Genomic DNA, 18,457 nt, shown 5'->3' with positions numbered 1-18,457 from the left:
AATAAATATGTGTTTTCCCTTAAACGTCCCAAAAACTGCTCGCTCTGCCTGAGTGTACATGGACCAAAATTTGCTGACTGTCCATTTTGCCCAACAATCCACTGTAGTTTCTGCTGAAAGCAACATAGACGTTTATTATCCAGTTCTGTTTATCGGGTTATGCAGCAAAATGGTAAAAACTAACAACAGACATAATAAGAAAAACTGGGATTTAATGACGTTTATGCAATAGACACTTAAGTACAACTACAGTGCACAATCTTTAAACTACAGTGCACAATCACTGCAAGTCATAATTGCATAACATATACACATACAGATTGCTGAATGTACAGAAAATGTACTGCTGATTTTATGTCACGAGTCAAGACATTTCCGTTAACTCTAAAACACAATGAAGTGAAAAAAAAAAAAAAAAAAGGAAAAACACCTGTAAAAAAAAAACTATATGATATGAATCGAAATTTTCACCAGATGTCGGTAACAATTCATGTAATCCATACATGCAAAGAAAACAAAACAAGTTCAGAAATTAAGTTCTGTGTCATAAAGTGGAATGAATGACACGGGGAAAAAGTATTGAACATATGAAGAAAGGGAGGTGCAAAAAGGCCTGGAAAGCCAAGACACCAGCTGAAATCTATCAGTAATTAGACAGCAATCCTGCCTCTTGTCAGTGGAAATTAATATTAGCTGCTTCAGTCCCAACTGATGTCCTATAAAGAGGTGTGTCATTATCAACGTGTCACACAAGAAACATTTCATGATGGGTAAAATCAAAGAGCTTTCTCAAGACCTTTGCAACGTTATTGTTGCAAAACATACTGATGGCATTGGTTACGGAAGGATTTCTATGCTTCTGAATATTCCAGTGAGCACTGTTGGGGCCATAATCCGGAAGTGGAAAGAACATAATTTCACCGTAAACTGGCCACGAACAGGTGCTCCTCGCAAGATTTCTGACAGAGGAGTGAGAAGAATGATCAGAAGAGTTGTCCAAGAGCCAAGGACCTCTTGTTGAGAGCTTCAGAAGAACCTGAAATTAGCAGGTACAATTGTTTCAAAGGAAACCATAAGTAATGCACTCAACCGCCGTGGCCTGTATACACGCTCACCATGCACGACTCCATTGCTGAAGAAAAAGCATGTAGATGCTCGTTTAGAGTTTGCTGCACAACTTTTCGACAAACCTGTGAAATACTGGCAGAATATAGTCTGGTCAGATGAGACAAAAATTGAACTCTTTGGATGCCATAATACACACCATGTTTGGAGGTCAAATGGCACTGCACATCACCACAAAACATCGTGTGTGGCACTGGCAAGATTCATACAATTGAAGGAAGGATGAATGGAAAAATGTACCGAGACGATCTTGATAAAAATCTCCTGCCATCTACCAGGATGATGATGAAATGAGGGTGGAAAGACATTGATCCCAAACACAGCCAAGGAAACTCTCAACTGGTTTCAGAGAAAGAAAGTAAAGCTTCTAGAATGGCCAGCCGATCGCCTGACTTGAATCCAATAGAAGATCTATGGAAAGAACTAAATATCAGAGTTCATAGAAGAGGCCCACAGAACTCTGAAGACTGGGACAAAATCACACCTGAGCAATGCATACGACTAGTTTCTCCTACAGTTTCTCCTACAGTTTCTCCTACAGGAGAATTCAGGCTTTTGTACGAAGTATTAAATACATTTCAGTAAGCGTGATCAATACTTTTTCCCCGTGTCATTCCATTTTATTACACAGAACTTAATTTCTGAACATATTTGTTTTGTTTTATTTGTATGTATGGATTACTTGGGTTGTTACCAACATCTGGTGAAAATTTCATGTCAGCAGCACCTTTAGAAATACATTTACTGAGAAAAATGGTGACGTCTTCAATACTTATTTTACCCGCTGTATAGAATTAAAATGTGTTACACTTCAAGTTGTCCTCGTTACAATGTAATTAGACAAATAAGTACTGATTAATATTAAATTATAATAACATTAAGTAATAATTAATATCATGTGCTTAATGTAGAATTTAGGCTCAGTTGCTTATAATTATGTATAATTGGTCACACTTTATTTAAAGGTCCAATTCTTGCCATTAGCAAAACATCAACTATTACATTTGCCTCAATAAACTCCTAATTAATATTTAGTAAGGTAGTTGTTAAGTTTAGGTATTGGTAGGATTAGGGATGTAGAATATGGTCGTGCAGAATATTTGGCCTGATTTTCCAGTCTGAACAAGTTGACGTTAGTTGAGGAAAGTCAGAACTATATAGATATTTTCAGCCGATTTTAGAACGCATGTGTTTTCATTCCTCATGCATCTCCTAGCAACAAGGCGCACGTTTCTGCGTGAGTTCGTTGTGATCGGAACAACTTTAAAGTCTGGTAGTGTATGATCTTCAGTCGCGTAGCATATGATGCCCAGTTTTCCTTTGTCACCATTTACAAAGTCGGTAAGTGTATGATGCCTGTTCAGATTTTAAAAGTCGTGTAGTGTATTCCAGCCTTAAGCCGTTCACTACAGTCAGTCCACAGCTCTGCAGATTGAACAGCAGTCCGTACTGGACAGAGCTGCTGCTGAACAGATTGTGTGGATCTGGATAAAGTCCAGCTTCAGGCCCTTCAGAACCCAACTGTCACTCACTTAAGCATTCAAAGGCCTCTCTGACACGTCTTTCTAGTTCTCTTAGCTGTAATTAGAGTAAAGGACTGACGGATATCTCTTGGCATGCGGGCTGAAGCTCTACTGAAAGAAGGAACGGACAACTAATAGTGCCACTCTGTTTCACGTCAATCATTCCCGGTCCCTGGCCTAAACGCCGTCTATTTATGAACGGACAGAGTGAAACTCCACAAAGTGGGCCTGAGGGAAGACAGAACGAAAAGAGGGACAGACCCTGAAGAAAATAGAGCTTTTAGAGGAAAACATTTGGGTGTCTTATTCTCACCAGGCTGCATTTATTTGATTTAAAAATACAGTAAAAGAAAAACTGTAATATTGTGAAGAATTATTATCATTTAAAATAACTGTTTTCTGTTTTAATATATTGTACAATGTAATTTATTCCTGTGATCAAAGCTGTGTTTTCAGCATCATTACTCCAGTCTTCAGTGTCACATGATCCTTCAGAAATCATTCTACAAACATTTAGAGTTAAAAACACTTACCTATGACTTTTGCTTCAATACATTCCTAATTTTCAGCTTATTAATGGTAAGGAAGTTGTTAAGTTTAGGTACTGGGTAAAGTTAAGGGATCTAAAATATAGTCATGCAGAATAAGGCATTAATATGTGGTTTATAAGTACTAATAAACAGCCAATATGCTAGTAATGTGCATGCTAATAAGCAACTAGTTAATAAAGTGTTACCTTGATGTTTTACAAGAAAATATTCTTCAGACTTTCGACTTCAAAATTTCATGTTTAATGAGCACCATTTCTTTGCAATTATTTGTGAAATTTAGCAATATCAGAGTGAAATAAAATAAAAAATCCTATGTTTCTTTTTCTTTGGAAACATTTCTTACTACTATCAATGTTAAAAATAGTGCTGCTTAATGTTATCGTCGAAACGGTGATACAATTTCTCAGGAGTTCAAAAGACCAAAATCTGTTATAACATTAAAAATGGCTTTACTGTCACTTTTGATTATTTTAATGCAAACTCGCTAAATAAAAGTACTAATAAAAAAAATTTAAAAAAAGCCCAAACCTAGAGTTAGACATTTGAATAAGTATTAAAATTCACACCGTTTGTGATGTCAACACGGCAAAAGCACTCAAAACACCTCAGTAACCAAGCTGCAGCATGCTTGCTAACATCTGCATAGCAACGTCCCAGCCAGCACCCACAAGACCCAGTCATTTAGCTGAATTTTACTTGAAAAAAGTGTCTAATGTTTGGCTGTTTAGTTGCACTAAAGCTTTGTGTATTTGGCCAGCTTGCCCAAGAATGCACTAAAATCAGTGGCAGGAATGTCACTGTAGATTTCCAGCCCTCTCCTCTCTTTGTGGTGTAGTATCTGTGTTTTGCAGTTAGGACTGTGGGTGTGAGCTGAAAAAGAGGACGAGCTTGGTGGGGTTGCTGTTTAAATGCCGTGGCAGTCTGTTCCCACACACTGCCCCGCTGGCAGCAGCGATACACGCATGCACAGCAGGGTAAAGCAGTGCCACAATGCTCAATACACACCAGAGTCTGGCACACGCACAACTGCCGCTTTGAGCCGGCCCTTTCCACACGCACAGCCTCCAGTGCCATACGGCTCTTTACCTGAGCTCTCTGCACACACACACACACACACACACACACACACACACACACACACAAAGAGATGCTGTACTGTATATGACTTTTCTCCCACTGCATTCAGAGATTATTATTATTTACAGTATTACACCTACGACAGGCAAAAAAAAAAAAGAGCGCGCACACTCATTTTAGTTTTTTCTTGATCTTTTTTTAATGCATTAAAATGCAATTCATGCATCCATTGACTTGAGCACAACCCTTCTATGAAGAAGAAAGAAGAAGCGGAGCGTCATGACTGTGTGTCAAGGTCAATAAAGCTCTTAAAATATCAGATAATTTGACCTTTTTATGACAAGGCAAAGTTATTTCATGCTGTAAAATGTCAGTGTGAAATAATAATTCGTGGCATTTGTAAAAATGAAATGCTGATATTGGTTCAGGTAAAGTTACTAAAATGTCATGTATTTCAACTTCCCCCTAAATGTAGCATTTATGAAATAATGAGACATGATTATACATGATTATTATACTTGATGAATGCATGATATTGTTAAAAAAAAAAGTAAAAAAAAAATGATGTTCAGGCATTAGTTTAGTTCATATTGTAAAAAGTGATGATTTGTTGGGTTGTAAAATGTCATGTGGTTCAACTCCTCAGAAGTGTAGTCATATTTATAAGATAAGAAATTAATGATATTTGTAAAACAATTCTGAAATTTAGTTCAGGCTATATTAGTTCAAATTATAAAATGTCATTTTGTTCAGTTGTAAAATGGCATGTGGTTTGACTCCTCAAATATACATGATGAACATGATAATACATGATATTTGTTTAAAAAAAAAGGTAAAAATTAGTTTACAGACTAAAATGTCATGTGGTTTGAGTCCTCAAAAACATAACAATATTTATGAGATGTCAATAAAATACTGATATTTGTTCAGGTAAAGTTAGTTGACCTAGTAAAATGTCATGCGGATCGACTCCTCAAAAACTTAAAGATATTTATGAAATAAGAAATTCTAGACGTTTGTAAAAAAATAAAAATAAAATCAATTATAAACTGTCATTTTGTTTGTTTGTAAAATGTCTCCCCTTGGCCCCCCGAAAAACTGCTATTTATGAAATAGTAATACATAACGTGTGAACTGATATTGCTGATATTTCTTAGGCAAAGTTGGTTCACAGTATAAAATGTGATATCTGCTTGTAAAATAATGATTGTAATGACGTTTATAAAAAAAATAAAAATAAAAATTGATATTGTAATAATAAAAAAATTAAATAAATAATATAATAATAATAAATCTGAAATTAGTTCAGGCAAAAAAAATCAAATTATAAAATGTCATGCATTTCATTTGTAAAACGTGGTTCGACTTCTCAAAAACCTAACGATATTAAAAAAAGAGTAATGATATTTGTAAAAAGCAAATAAATGAATACAATTCTGATATTAGTTCAATTAAAGTTAGTTCAAGTCATAAATTCTCATGTGTTTAGGTGGTAAAATGGCAAGCCAAGCTTATTTATATTGCACATTTCATACACCTTGGTATTCAAAGTGCTTCTCATAAAAAGGAATTAAGATAATCATTCAAATATACACAATAAAAGCAAACAAAATTTGAAAAAAATGTTGTTTGGTGGTCAAATGTCATGCGGTTCGACTCCCAAAAATGTATGAAAGTTATTTATGAAACAACAACAATAATAAAAATATTACAAAAATAATTTTTACGTCTTGCCAGTTTGCAGTCAAATATATTTCTATTACTCATCCTCCTAAATTATTGAACAGAGCTTGTGGCCTCAACATGAAATCAGAACAGTCACACCACTTTGATCCAATGGATAAAATCAAGTTTCTATTCAACATCAGCATTCCAGTTTCTTGTTCAATATACCAGTGTTTCTCTTGAAAGTACGTCACGTCACAGTGGTTGTATGAGTCGAGTGCTGGCGTCTTGGAGCGTCTGCCGTGTGTTGCTGTCTGCAGTATCATGGCGTCCCGTTGCGTCTCAGCCCCGCTGTAGGTGTTGCTGGTTTCTTCTGGGTTGCTGCTGTTATCAGTGAGTTCCAGACGATCCTGTTCCCTTCAGTGATGCCTGCCACATGGAAAGCTATTTACAGGCTCATAATTCCTTACATGCACAAGTGCTGTATAGTCAGCGATGGCTGAGAGACAGTGATGTTCTCTTTATATTAAGGCATGGGACTGGAGAAGGTGTAGCATGACAGACGTGATACAGACACGGAGCACTTGGCACATTTTGAAGGAAGACTATAAATATCCTGCCAAAGGCTTCTCTTTGAAAAGACGAGCAGCTTCCTGTGAAAGGACAGTGTGAAATGGTCAGCAGGAGACTGTGTATGGTTTCTTTCTGCAGGTTTTCCTCCAGGGTGTGAATGCTCCTTACTGAGACGACATGTAGGACATCAATAAATAATGATGTTGATGCAAAGCATTGCAAAGACTGTAGCAACTGAGGAAGTGTGAAGTTTTTACATCATGCATAACTGAAATGATAGAACTTAGTCAACATGACGTCCAAACTCACCCCATTTGTTTTCTAAATAAACTGTCCTGATCTTATCGTGCACAATTTATCAGTGAACGCTATTCCAAAGACAAATAATGTGTTGTCATCAAAAAGTAATGACTTGAAGACATAGAAACCTCGTTCTTTTTTTAAATGATGTCACCTATACTTTGCAGACAAAATTATGATTTATATAATTTAATTTAATTATACATTTTTTATTTAAAGAAAATTTTTAAAGAAATTGTTTAATTTATAATTATTAGTTTGCTAATTTAATTAAATTATAAATTAAATTATTAAATTTAACATTTAATAATTTAATTTAGTTGATATTGTTTGTTATTAAATGTAATTACCCAGAAAATATTAATTGAATTTAACATCTATTAATTGTATTTATAATTATTCGTTTTTAAATTTAATAAAATTAATTAATTTAAAAAGTAAAACTTTATTTGTTTTCAAATTTAAATCAATTATTAAATGACATTATTATATTTAAATTTTAATAATTTGATTTATTTTGTATGTCATTTATAAGTTTAATTTCATTCATAATTATTCGTTTTTAAATTTAATTAATTAATTCAATATTTAATTTAAATGTAATTTTAAATAAAATAACATTTTAATAATATTATATTATTTTTTAATTAAATAAAATATTTTTTATTTTTATTATTCTTTACTTTACCTATTACACCTTTCCACCCAACCCTGTCTTACACTGTTCAACAAAAAGCTTTGGCCTTAAACTTGCACCATTACTTAAGACAGGAGTTGACTACATGGCCATTCATACAAAGCAGTATTTTTCTCTTCAGTCTACTGGTGAATTCCTCATAGTTCTCTGCATTTTAAACTGGTGAAGGAGGAAGTGCTGATACAGAAGGAGGTATTTTAAAGTCAAAGATACATTGGATGGACGGTTATGTTGACACTAGTTACTGATGACTTTAGTAATCTACTATATTTGAAACACTGACTAAAATCCTGACCAGTCTTCCAATTAAAATATCACAGAAGTCACACTCTTGAGATCTCTGTTTCTGTTGGAAAATATCTTCTGCTCTTTCATAATCTTTCTGTCAAACTAGAAAATGTTGTCTCACACAGACTCCCCCCGCACCTGTCCTCTCTGTCATGCCGCAGACAAAAGCACAGTAATTGATCTGATTGTAAAATGTCATCTGAAATGCCACTGTCGTTAATTATCAATAATTCAATAAATCCGTTTGAAATGTCATAAACTGGCCCTGGTTCTCCTCCGATGGTGCGCTAGATAACGCTCTGCCAGCCTCAAATCAACGGCTCTCATGTTGTCAAACTGATTTCTCCAGTGCGATAACATTTTAACAGCTGCTTTAATCGCAGTTTCATCTCAGACCGTTGCAGGTGAATCTTATGAAACCGGTCAAGAACGAGTTCGTGTTCAAAAATGAAGACCTTTTTTTAGAATATGTAAAATGGTAACTCTTTACAATAAGGTTCCATTTGTTAACAAACTTCAGCCAACATTGAGAAATACATTTGTTACAGTATTTGTGATCCTGGAGCACAAAACCAGTCTCAAGTCGCTGGGGTATATTTGTAGCAATAGCCAAAAATACATTGCATGGGTCAAAATAATAGATTTTTCTTTTATGCCAAAAATCATTAGGACTTTAAGTTAAAGCTGATGAATGATATAAACATTGACACCCAATCAGAATCCATCCTGCTATAAGGAGATGCGTGTGCGCTTAGAATAAACAAACGATATCGTTCGCTGATGTGGACGCTAGTATGGTTATCTGTATAGTTGTTTTTATAGATATCGTTCTTGGTGTGAACGGGGCTTTAGTCTGTGCTAGCTCAGATCCATTAAACAATATTAAAGGGGACATGACATGGATTTTTTTTTTATATATATGTATGTACCTTGAGGTTTACTTATAACATTCTTTTTTTTGCACAAAAAAACAATTAAATATGTGGAAAAATAATTATTTTCAGCCCTCATTCTGACCCTCTCTCTAAAACGGCCTGTTTTAAGGGGCGGGTCCTTTAAGGCTTGTCAGGAATCAGCCACTGTTATGATTGGCTAACGTCATTGCATTGGAAACCGTATTTGCATGATTTGAGTGTTTTGGCAACATGATCAAACTAAAATGGTCATTTCCAGACAAAGCATTATGAAATGAAAATAATTGTGGTATGGTAATTAATAATAATGAGTTATCACTGAGAATAATGGAAAAAATACCTTTTTTTATTTTGATATAGATTCATTATGATAACTGTAATTTTCAATGGAAAAATCTACTTAATTGTCTTAAAATACAATCTCCTTTTTTTGGACGTGAGATTAATTTGAATGAGAATAATCATAAAACAAAAACATCTGTTCATATGGTTAAACCTTTGCAATATTTCTCTCTCAAGCCAGCAGAAACTTTCTCAAACTTAGAATAAATTCATAATCCTGAGATGCTTTATAAATCCCTTGCGATATTGAATGTGTCATTTCTTTAACTTTTTACGCAGATCAGCTTTCCCACAATGCACATTTAGACGGGGAAAGCGTTGACCTCACTTTCTCTCTCATTATCCATTTATCATTGTCTGCGCATCAAATAATAAAAATGTTTTGCATTATGGGAATTAATGCCGAGTTGATTTTCCAGAATTGCCTTTGAGGAGCCATTAAGATAAGTCGTCATGACAGAGAGTGGTAGAGTTACTCATGTGAAGATCTGCGCTGTCTGTGCTCGACAGTCACGCTGTTCTCTGTGTGGGCTGTGCGTTAGTGTAATACGGCTGACCTCATACTTGATGCGAACAAAGCACAATTAGTCATTCATGCCTTCTCTAAATGCTTCCTACAGGTGTGTCACTTCTTATTGTTCACTATTGCCATGTTGACCTTTTGCTTCAAGTGGCTGATTTCATTAGAAATCTAGATTTTTTTGTTGTTTTGGTTAGTCGCCAGAGCATTGCTATCCAGTTTCTGAGGCTTTTAACCCTATAAAGCCTCTTAATGGTCAACATATTCAAAACTTTGCTTAAAAACCTGTTGCATAATCTGCTTTCTGTCATCTGATCGATAGCTTGTAGCTTATTTGGCAAGTAAAAGTAGATACCTTTTAGTATAATTGTAAAACGTCCCCATTCAGGTCGTGGTCCATGTGTCTTTTTCTGTGAAACCTTTACAGATTTTTATAAATATTGAGATATTGAGTGACAACTGATATTTTATCAGAATTTTATTTGATCTTTTTGGCTTAGTTTGGGCCTCTGAACAAAATTGAGTTGCTTTTTCTCTTATTATGAGCCATAAAAGCCTGACACATCAAATATGAACACCTGTCTTTACTTTTTTAAGATTGTCTAAAGGCTTGATTAAACTATTCCATTTCAAACTATTTTATTTTTATGACATATTTCATATGGTCACATTTACTTTTGCATGACAAAATTCTGCTGGCCGAAAAATAGTCTTCTCAGTGGACTTCTGGTGGCAAAGAATTCTCCCATTGACTTCTAGTTTATTGAGTTTTAGCACAAGAATTTGTCATGTTGATCAATAGGAAGCCGCTTGTTTTGTCAGCGTTCTCTGTGTGGGCAGTGCTATATACATCGCTACTACGGTTACGATTTGTTCAAATTTTAGCAAACACCGCAAATAATGGAGCAAACAAAGATTGCTGATACTGAGGCAGAGTTTTTTGGATGTAAAACACTCTACCCAAACAAACAGATTACCCAAGCACACTTGTATCTAAGCCGTGCCGCCCCCTCTTGATCGGGTTTTGTGAGCACAGCTGGCATCCGAAGAGAGAGAGACGCACCAAGCTATGTATTGCTGGAATTGTTTTCCTAATCCAGCCCTACATTTATTCACTGAATGTGTGTTTTTCCCGCTTCAGTCCATCTAGACCCGTCATAGCTGTGCTTTGGACTCTGTTCTTTTGTGTCATTCTCTTCTCTTTCAGCTTTGTCCCACATGCCCTGACATTTTCATGACACTCTGGATGTCACTGTGGTCCTCATGCTTCGGTTTTGGCCTCTGCTTGTACTTTGTTGCTTCGACATTTCCAGTGCCGCTTTATGAAAGTAACTGTTGTTGAAGCTCCCAGCGTGCTTTGATTAGATATGCTCTTCTCCACCGACTGATGGGCGGAGAGCTGACTTACAGGCTTATGAGTTCTCTGAGTTCAGCCTCCAAAATAATTGGTGAAAGTGGATTATTTTAGGTCAGAATCTAGTCAGACTCATCCCTGCTGAGAGGCTTGTGTGCTGGGAACTGGATGATCGTGAAAAAGGACTTCTTTGAGGGGGTTTTACAGCCTTAGAACTGGTTTTACTTTAGGACCCAGATTTCACTCTGGATGTGTGGTCACCCAACACAGTATGAAATGTATTGTTGAAAGGAAGAACTTGATTAAGACTGACAGTTAAATCGATTCAAATTTAATATCTAAATTCCAAAACAAAAAAATTATATTTATATATTTTTATATTTTTTTTAAACAAAAAAAAATTGTCTATTTTGAGAATACTGCCTTTCAGACCTCAAAATGTTCTCCTAAAAGTCTTTTGGACTCCTTTCAACCAATTTGAGCTGTAGTACATTGTATGCACACATTATTTTTAACATGTACTCTCTCTCTTTCTGAATTCTAGACTTTGACTGGAACTACTTCTGGTCTTGGAGTCGTTTTGTGGATTACCTGCAGTGTGTGCTGGCGTTCACGGTGCTGGCCGCCTATATGACGTATCTGCTACTGGACTCAGTTCTGTTCGTAGAGAGCCTGGGTTTTCTGGCCGTATTCACAGAGGCCATGCTGGGAACTCCACAGCTCTACTGCAACTACCGGAACAAATCTACTGAAGGCATGAGGTGTGTACTGCTAATCTTTTTGCTCTAAAAAGAAGGGTTCAAACGTTCTTCAATGGTGTTAATATTTTAACCTAGAAGTTACTTTTATGGCACATGTGATCGCAAGGCGGCTGCAGTGCTGATCAAAGTCAGACAAATGTTCTAACCAGATGCAATGCTTTTGTCAGGCGGTAGCCGATCTTTGCGACGCCGCATGAAGTCGAACAAGCCTATTGGATGAACAAACTGAAAGTTTGCCCCAAATGTACACCATTGGTTGGACAATGTGATTGGGTCACCACAAAGTCACACCATTGGGGTGACCCAATCACTTTGTCCAACCAGGTCCGTTAGTCCGTTGATTGGGCAAAGTGATTGGGCCACTCCAAACCCCAAACTCAAGCCAGTAGTTAATCAAAGTGATTGGGTTGCCACAAACTCAATCCATTGGTTAGACAACGTGATTTGGTCACTCCAAACTTACACCATTAGTTGGGGAAACTGATAGGGTTGCCTCACACTTAAACCATTGCTTGGACAAAGTGATTGGGTCGCCACAAAATCAAACTCAATCCATTGGTTAGACAAAGTGATTGGGTCACTCCAAACTCAATCCATTGGTTAGACAAAGTGATTGGGTCACTCCAAACTCAATCCATTGGTTAGACAAAGTGATTGGGTCACTCCAAACTCAATCCATTGGTTAGACAAAGTGATTGGGTCACTCCAAACTCAATCCATTGGTTAGACAAAGTGATTGGGTCACTCCAAACTCAATCCATTGGTTAGACAAAGTGATTGGGTCACTTCAAACTCAATCCATTGGTTAGACAAAGTGATTGGGTCACTCCAAACTCAATCCATTGGTTAGACAAAGTGATTGGGTCACTCCAAACTCAATCCATTGGTTAGACAAAGTGATTGGGTCACTTCAAACTCAATCCATTGGTTAGACAAAGTGATTGGGTCACTCCAAACTCAATCCATTGGTTAGACAAAGTGATTGGGTCACTCCAAACTCAATCCATTGGTTAGACAAAGTGATTGGGTCACTTCAAACTCAATCCATTGGTTAGACAAAGTGATTGGGTCACTTCAAACTCAATCCATTGGTTAGACAAAGTGATTGGGTCACTCCAAACTCAATCCATTGGTTGGACAATTGGGTTGCCCAAATTGGGGCGAAGAGATTGTGTTGGACAAACTGATAAACTTGTGGCTTTAAATTTAAGGCTGAGAGAGGGTGGAAAAGAAAAAAAAAATAACTTTAAAGAAGTTATTTAGAATAATTATGATATGACCACCTTGACATTTTTGCTCTCACTCAATCTGTCTCTGGTGAGTGAGTCCAGAAATCTCCACTGCTCTAGTGCTTGAACAGAGGAACATGGGAAGTCATATGTGGCAGCACAGTCACTCCTTGATGTCTGCTAGTCAGACTTCCTGCTCATCTGGTTTATAAAATACTGTTGCTAAGCTACGGGAATCAAATATAGATACCTTAGATATATACGTTAACTGGTGTAGTGGACGTTTTATTTATTAATGTTTCATTTTGCTGTACATGTGATTGGATGACCACACATTAACCAAAGCACAAATTAAGTTATAAAGCACGTTCCAAAGGCAGTAACTGAATTCAAAATGACAAATCAGACAAAAATAGTGATCAGGTAATGTTTCACAGCAGCTGTTAGATTGTATAAGATGCATTATGTATGTGAGAGAGGCGTATTATCTTGCATAACCTTTTGAGAGCGACAGTGCGTGTTCTGTAAAGACACATCCTGTCAGTGTGACTTAGTGTGTTTGGTAGCATCTCACACTGTGAGATGCCATCCTGTGCTCTGTTTTGCAGCATTTGAGTTTGTGTGTGTGTGTGTGTGTGTGTGTGCATGGGCGCGTACATGCACGCGCGCATGTGTGTGTGTGTGTCTCCGTTCACCCGGACTGATTTGATGGCACAGGCGGGGAGCCCGCCACTGGCATCATGCCAGCCTGACAAGATAAGGGTTGCTGCCTCCCGTGTGTGTGTGTGTGTTTTAACATCTGTGCAAACCATGTGATAGAGCCTGTCTATTGCTGTCGATGTATGTATCTGTGTGTATGCAAACAGGTTTATTTGTATATGTGTATGTGTGTGTTTGTTTGTGCATTTAGTTTTGGGGGTCTTTTAAGAAAACGGAATATAGCTGTATAAATTTATACATATTATACATATGTGTATGTGTGTATATATATTTAATATGTATTTCTTTTCAAAAGTGTCACCAAGGCTGCATTTTGATTTAAAAAAAAAAAAAAAAAATACAGTAAAAACAGTAATATTGTCAAATATTATTAAAATTGAATATTATGGTTTTCTATTTGGATATATTTTAAAATGTAATTTATTCCTGTGATGCAAAGCTGTATTTTCAGCATCATTACTCCAGTCTTCAGTGTCACATGATCCTTCAGAAATCATTCTAATGTGCTGATTTGCTGCTCAAGAAACATTTCTAATGTTAAAACTAATCAGTGTTGAAACTTTTATATTTTTTTAAAGGAACCCTATACTGTTTTTAGGATTCCTTGATGAATAGAATGTTCAAAGCAACAGCATTTACTAGAAATTCATTAGATGTAACATTTTAAATGTCTTTACTGTCACCTTTGATCAATTTAATGCAATTTGGGGAATAAAGTCAATCATTACATCCTGCATTAAGTTAAGTTTCATGTCTCTTATATCACTGCGCACTGCGTCTTCTCATGTAATAAAGTACTTTCAAACATCATAAAACAAAATCTAATAAAATAATCAAACAATTTCAGCTCACGTACAATAAAACAGTTTCAAGTCTCCCTGATGTAGTTTATTGGAATCTACCTGTTGTATTATCTTGCCAGTGTTTATTTTGTGATCATGATCGCCTGGCTGCACATCCTTCTGCTTTTTACCTGACTGCTTAACAGATAAATGCATACACGTGCAAGCGCGCTGCTGTCTCATACTTGGAACAAAATGTGCATAATCAAATGAATAAACAATTATAAAGTGATTCAAATCATGCTCAGTGACACACTCTTGGTCATGGAATACATTTATTTGAAAATAGTTCACAGTTTAACATTCTTGTTTCTTTTACTTTTTTTTGTTATTTTAAAGATCTGATGTAAATTTCCATTGTCTCTTTCATTATTGCTATTAATGTCACACAAAATGATACTTGAATTTAATTTAAAACATTTTAATATTGTACAAAAAAGTAAAAAACACAGAGAGTACTGTAGCCATGATAGCCAGCAAATGAACTGGGTCAGAGATCACAGGTTCTGGCCGAACTAAAAAGCTTCAGCATCCATCTAAAACGCTCTATGACTATAGGCATATTAAAATGTGAATAAATTAGGGATGAACGATATTGGATTTTTGCCAATATCTGATATGCCGATATTTTCCAACTCATTTTGGCCGATACCGATATGTTTCCTTTTGTTTGGAAACAACACCACGTCTCTCCTGTGCAGAAATTATAAGAAAAATCTTTTTCATTTTGGTTAGTTTTTAAAAAGAACTTATTTGTTAGAATTAAATAAACAATAATGAAGGTTTTTTGGAAGTACATTGAAGCTTTGAAATTAAATATAAATAAACTATATATCAATCTCTGCATTTTTTAATTTACAAGTGTCATGTTTGTGATTTTAATTTTTTTTTCATGTAAGCTATAGTTCTGACCTTTAAATCAAAACATACTCATTATTTTATGACATCAATTACTACTTTATTTAATCAGAAACACAGTCTAAATGCTATTTGTGTAGGCTATTTTACTTTTAATTTAATTAGAAGTAGGCCACCAGGACCCCCTACAGATTAAAACGCCTTATAGAATGGGCATTAGGACCTGGGGGAGGCTGCCGCTGCACGTGCTATTACTACACTAGTCTGTCATACACCGAACGCGTCATTCTGTACATGCTTTCACAGTTTAAATGCTTCGATCCAAATTCAGACAAAACTTTGCTTCAAGAATGAGCCACACTGCTGACATGATCTAATCGCTAGCACACCCTGAGCACATGTGAGTTAACGTATTCCTCTTATCGGCATAATTTTTCATATCGGGCCGATGCCGATATTTACATTTAAAGCCATTATCGGCCGATTCCGATATCATTCCGATAATATCGTGCATCCCTAGAATAAATCAATTCATCAATTTGCAGTGTAAGACTCTTGACCTTCCATTAATAATTTTACTCTTTCCTGTTGCATGTCCTCAATCTGGCAACCCACTCGAGAGTCGAGTCTGAGGAGGAAGGGGCGGGAGAAATTTGATTTGAAATTTGGAATGAATGAATGAATGATGTTTAGCTAAATGTTATAGAATGTTATAATAAAATTAGGCTTTGCAAAAAAAGGAAAAACATGTAAGCATAAGGCAGTGAATTTTATGAGGCATGTTTGTATATTAATCAGTAAGCGATGATGAGCTACTGCAGTGAACAGTTTTACAGTCTTTTTTTTTTTTTACAGACTTTGCATTGTTGAGGCCAGAGACCTCCAAAACTTCCATCTGACTTAAGGACAACTTTTATTTCAGTCTTCTGCTTTATCTTGTTTATGTTCCCTGAATGTCTCACTGAACCTAAAGTAATTTATGTTCACTTCCAGTGCATGGGAAACGGTCGTATCAGAGTTAGATCCACACAGTATTCAATGTAGACCCTCCACAATCTCTCACGATTTATCTCCTTCAGACTGCCTTGTATTACAAGACTATATTGAATTACGATTTTTTTTTCTTTTTTTTTGTTGCTGCACTGATCAAAACAAATGGTGAAAGTTCCATCTTATTCACAGTCTTGTTTTTTTCCCCCCATTAATTTTTGTTCTCTCTTTCTTTTGTAGTTGTTCAGCCATTGTTCGTTGTTTCAGAGTGAGTTGTTTACTTGGCAATTTCTGCTGTAAATGAACCTCTGGCCTCATGTTACTTTTTTGATGAAGATTAATGAATCGCAATGGGAGGGAAAGCGGTGACCCCCCACAGCCAGCCTTATAAGGTTCACCGCCAGAGTCCTGTTAGTTTGAGTTGGAGGACCCTCTGTGCCTTATTTAGCTGTGTGAATGATCTCGCGGCCCTGCTCTCGTTCCGTATGTGTTTACTGAGCATCAGGCTGGTTTGTATCCACGGGCTGCAAACAAACCATTCATTAAGCTGCGCGTTCCTGTAGATTTGAGGCTGGCATCAGGTGCGGGGTGAATTGAACGCTCCCACAAAAGGAAGCTGCCCTCCGCGCATCTGTCAGAAGACGCTGTGCAGGACAGCAGTATTTCACAGCAGTGTGTTTGTGTTGACTGCTTTACGTCGAACACCCTGTTTCTCAGGCTGTTGGTGGCGTGTTGATGCCATTGACATCTAACATCCTTTCAGCTAGAGATGCTCAGGCAGGACTTTTGATCACCTTCTATTGTTCACCCTGCTACTGCCTTTGATTGCCTATGGTCTGAGGCCTTTACAGTACAGAACACTTTCTTTTATTTTACTAAACTTCACTCTTTTTGTGATTTTTGTTGGGGGAATGTTTTTGATTGGTTTGGCTTTGTGGGTTTTGTTTGTTTTTATAATAATAATAATAATAATTATTATTATTATTATTATTATTGTTTGTTTGTTTATTATTGTTTTTTATGTGGTTTGATTTTGTTTTCCTGTTTTGTTTTGTGTTTGTTTTGTTTGTTTTTGTTTAGTTTTGTTTGGTTTGATTTGTGATCGTTTTTGGCGGATAGAGTACATTCAGTGCTTCAAATGAAAATTGTATCACTGAATATTATGTTTGCAACGTTTGTAGGCTATAAGCAAATATTTGAAAGATATTGTTTTATGTGTAGCTTTAGTTATATATTTTCATTAGTTCACACTTTCCACTAACTGTCATAGAAAAAAATGACTGGTTGGTTTACTTTACAAATCAGTAAGATGGTGCAGTCTAAGTCAGTATTTTGCAGAGGTGAAAAGTAACTAATTACAAATACTTTTGTTACAGTACTTGAGTACATTTTTTTTTTCTACTTTCTTGAGCATAATTAAATTGTGGTATTTTTACTTAAGTAGAACAAAACTAAAGTATTCAACTTTGCTATGTTTATTTTTCACCAAAAGTACAAAGTACAAAAAAAAAAAAAGAAAGGAGGCGCCGATGGAGAAACACAGGGTGCTTCTCAATTCTTAATGGTGCATCCTCGTTTCCTTTTCTTGCGTCCTTTCCTAGCATCTTAGCTCCACCCCTTCAGGATGTGAGGGAAGGATGCACGGAAAAGACGCGAGGACAGAGGAATTGAATCAAGTGAAATGATATCCTTGCTCCCTTTAGCATCACTTCAGAGCATAATCAGCTGCACAAAATGGATCTGCCCTTATGTTGTTAAAGTTTGTTTTGTAAGACATTAAATATAAATATTAATAAAGAAAGATGCTCTGTTGAAATATGACATGTATGGTTTATTTAAATTGCAAATGTAAAATATAAATTAAAATTATTACAACAGATGAGAAGGGGGTGGAGAATTTACACATGCGTCATGTTTTTCGATGAAAAAGACTTCCGCATAGGATACACTTGTCCCTGCGTTCCATTCGGAAGGGCTCATCCCTATGCCTTAATCCCTTCAAAGGGTTTACCCTCCAGAGTGAGAGCTTTGAAGAGTTGAAGGGTGTAGGGAACCAAACTGTTTCTTGAAGTGCCCTTCTGCGTCATCATCCCATGCCCACAGGGAGGCGCTGTCATCATGCAAAGAA

The 18,457-nt window shown here is 36.2% G+C and overlaps 1 protein-coding gene across 1 annotated transcript in view; it reads left to right on the top strand.

Moving 5' to 3' along the window:
- Window positions 1-18,457, top strand: part of LOC306847152 (solute carrier family 66 member 2-like) — a 37,192-nt gene that overhangs the window by 8,976 nt on the left and 9,759 nt on the right. The window contains exon 3 of the mRNA XM_079380952.1: window positions 11,474-11,690. Within this exon, the coding sequence (XP_079237078.1) occupies window positions 11,474-11,690 (217 nt within the window). The remainder of the gene's footprint in view (window positions 1-11,473; window positions 11,691-18,457) is intronic.

This window comes from Barbus barbus (assembly GCF_936440315.1).
Source record: "Barbus barbus genome assembly, chromosome: 27".
In the NCBI taxonomy this organism is placed as follows: domain Eukaryota; kingdom Metazoa; phylum Chordata; class Actinopteri; order Cypriniformes; family Cyprinidae; genus Barbus; species Barbus barbus.
Note: the sequence above shows the minus strand (reverse complement) of the source record. Positions and strands in the feature narration are given on the sequence as shown.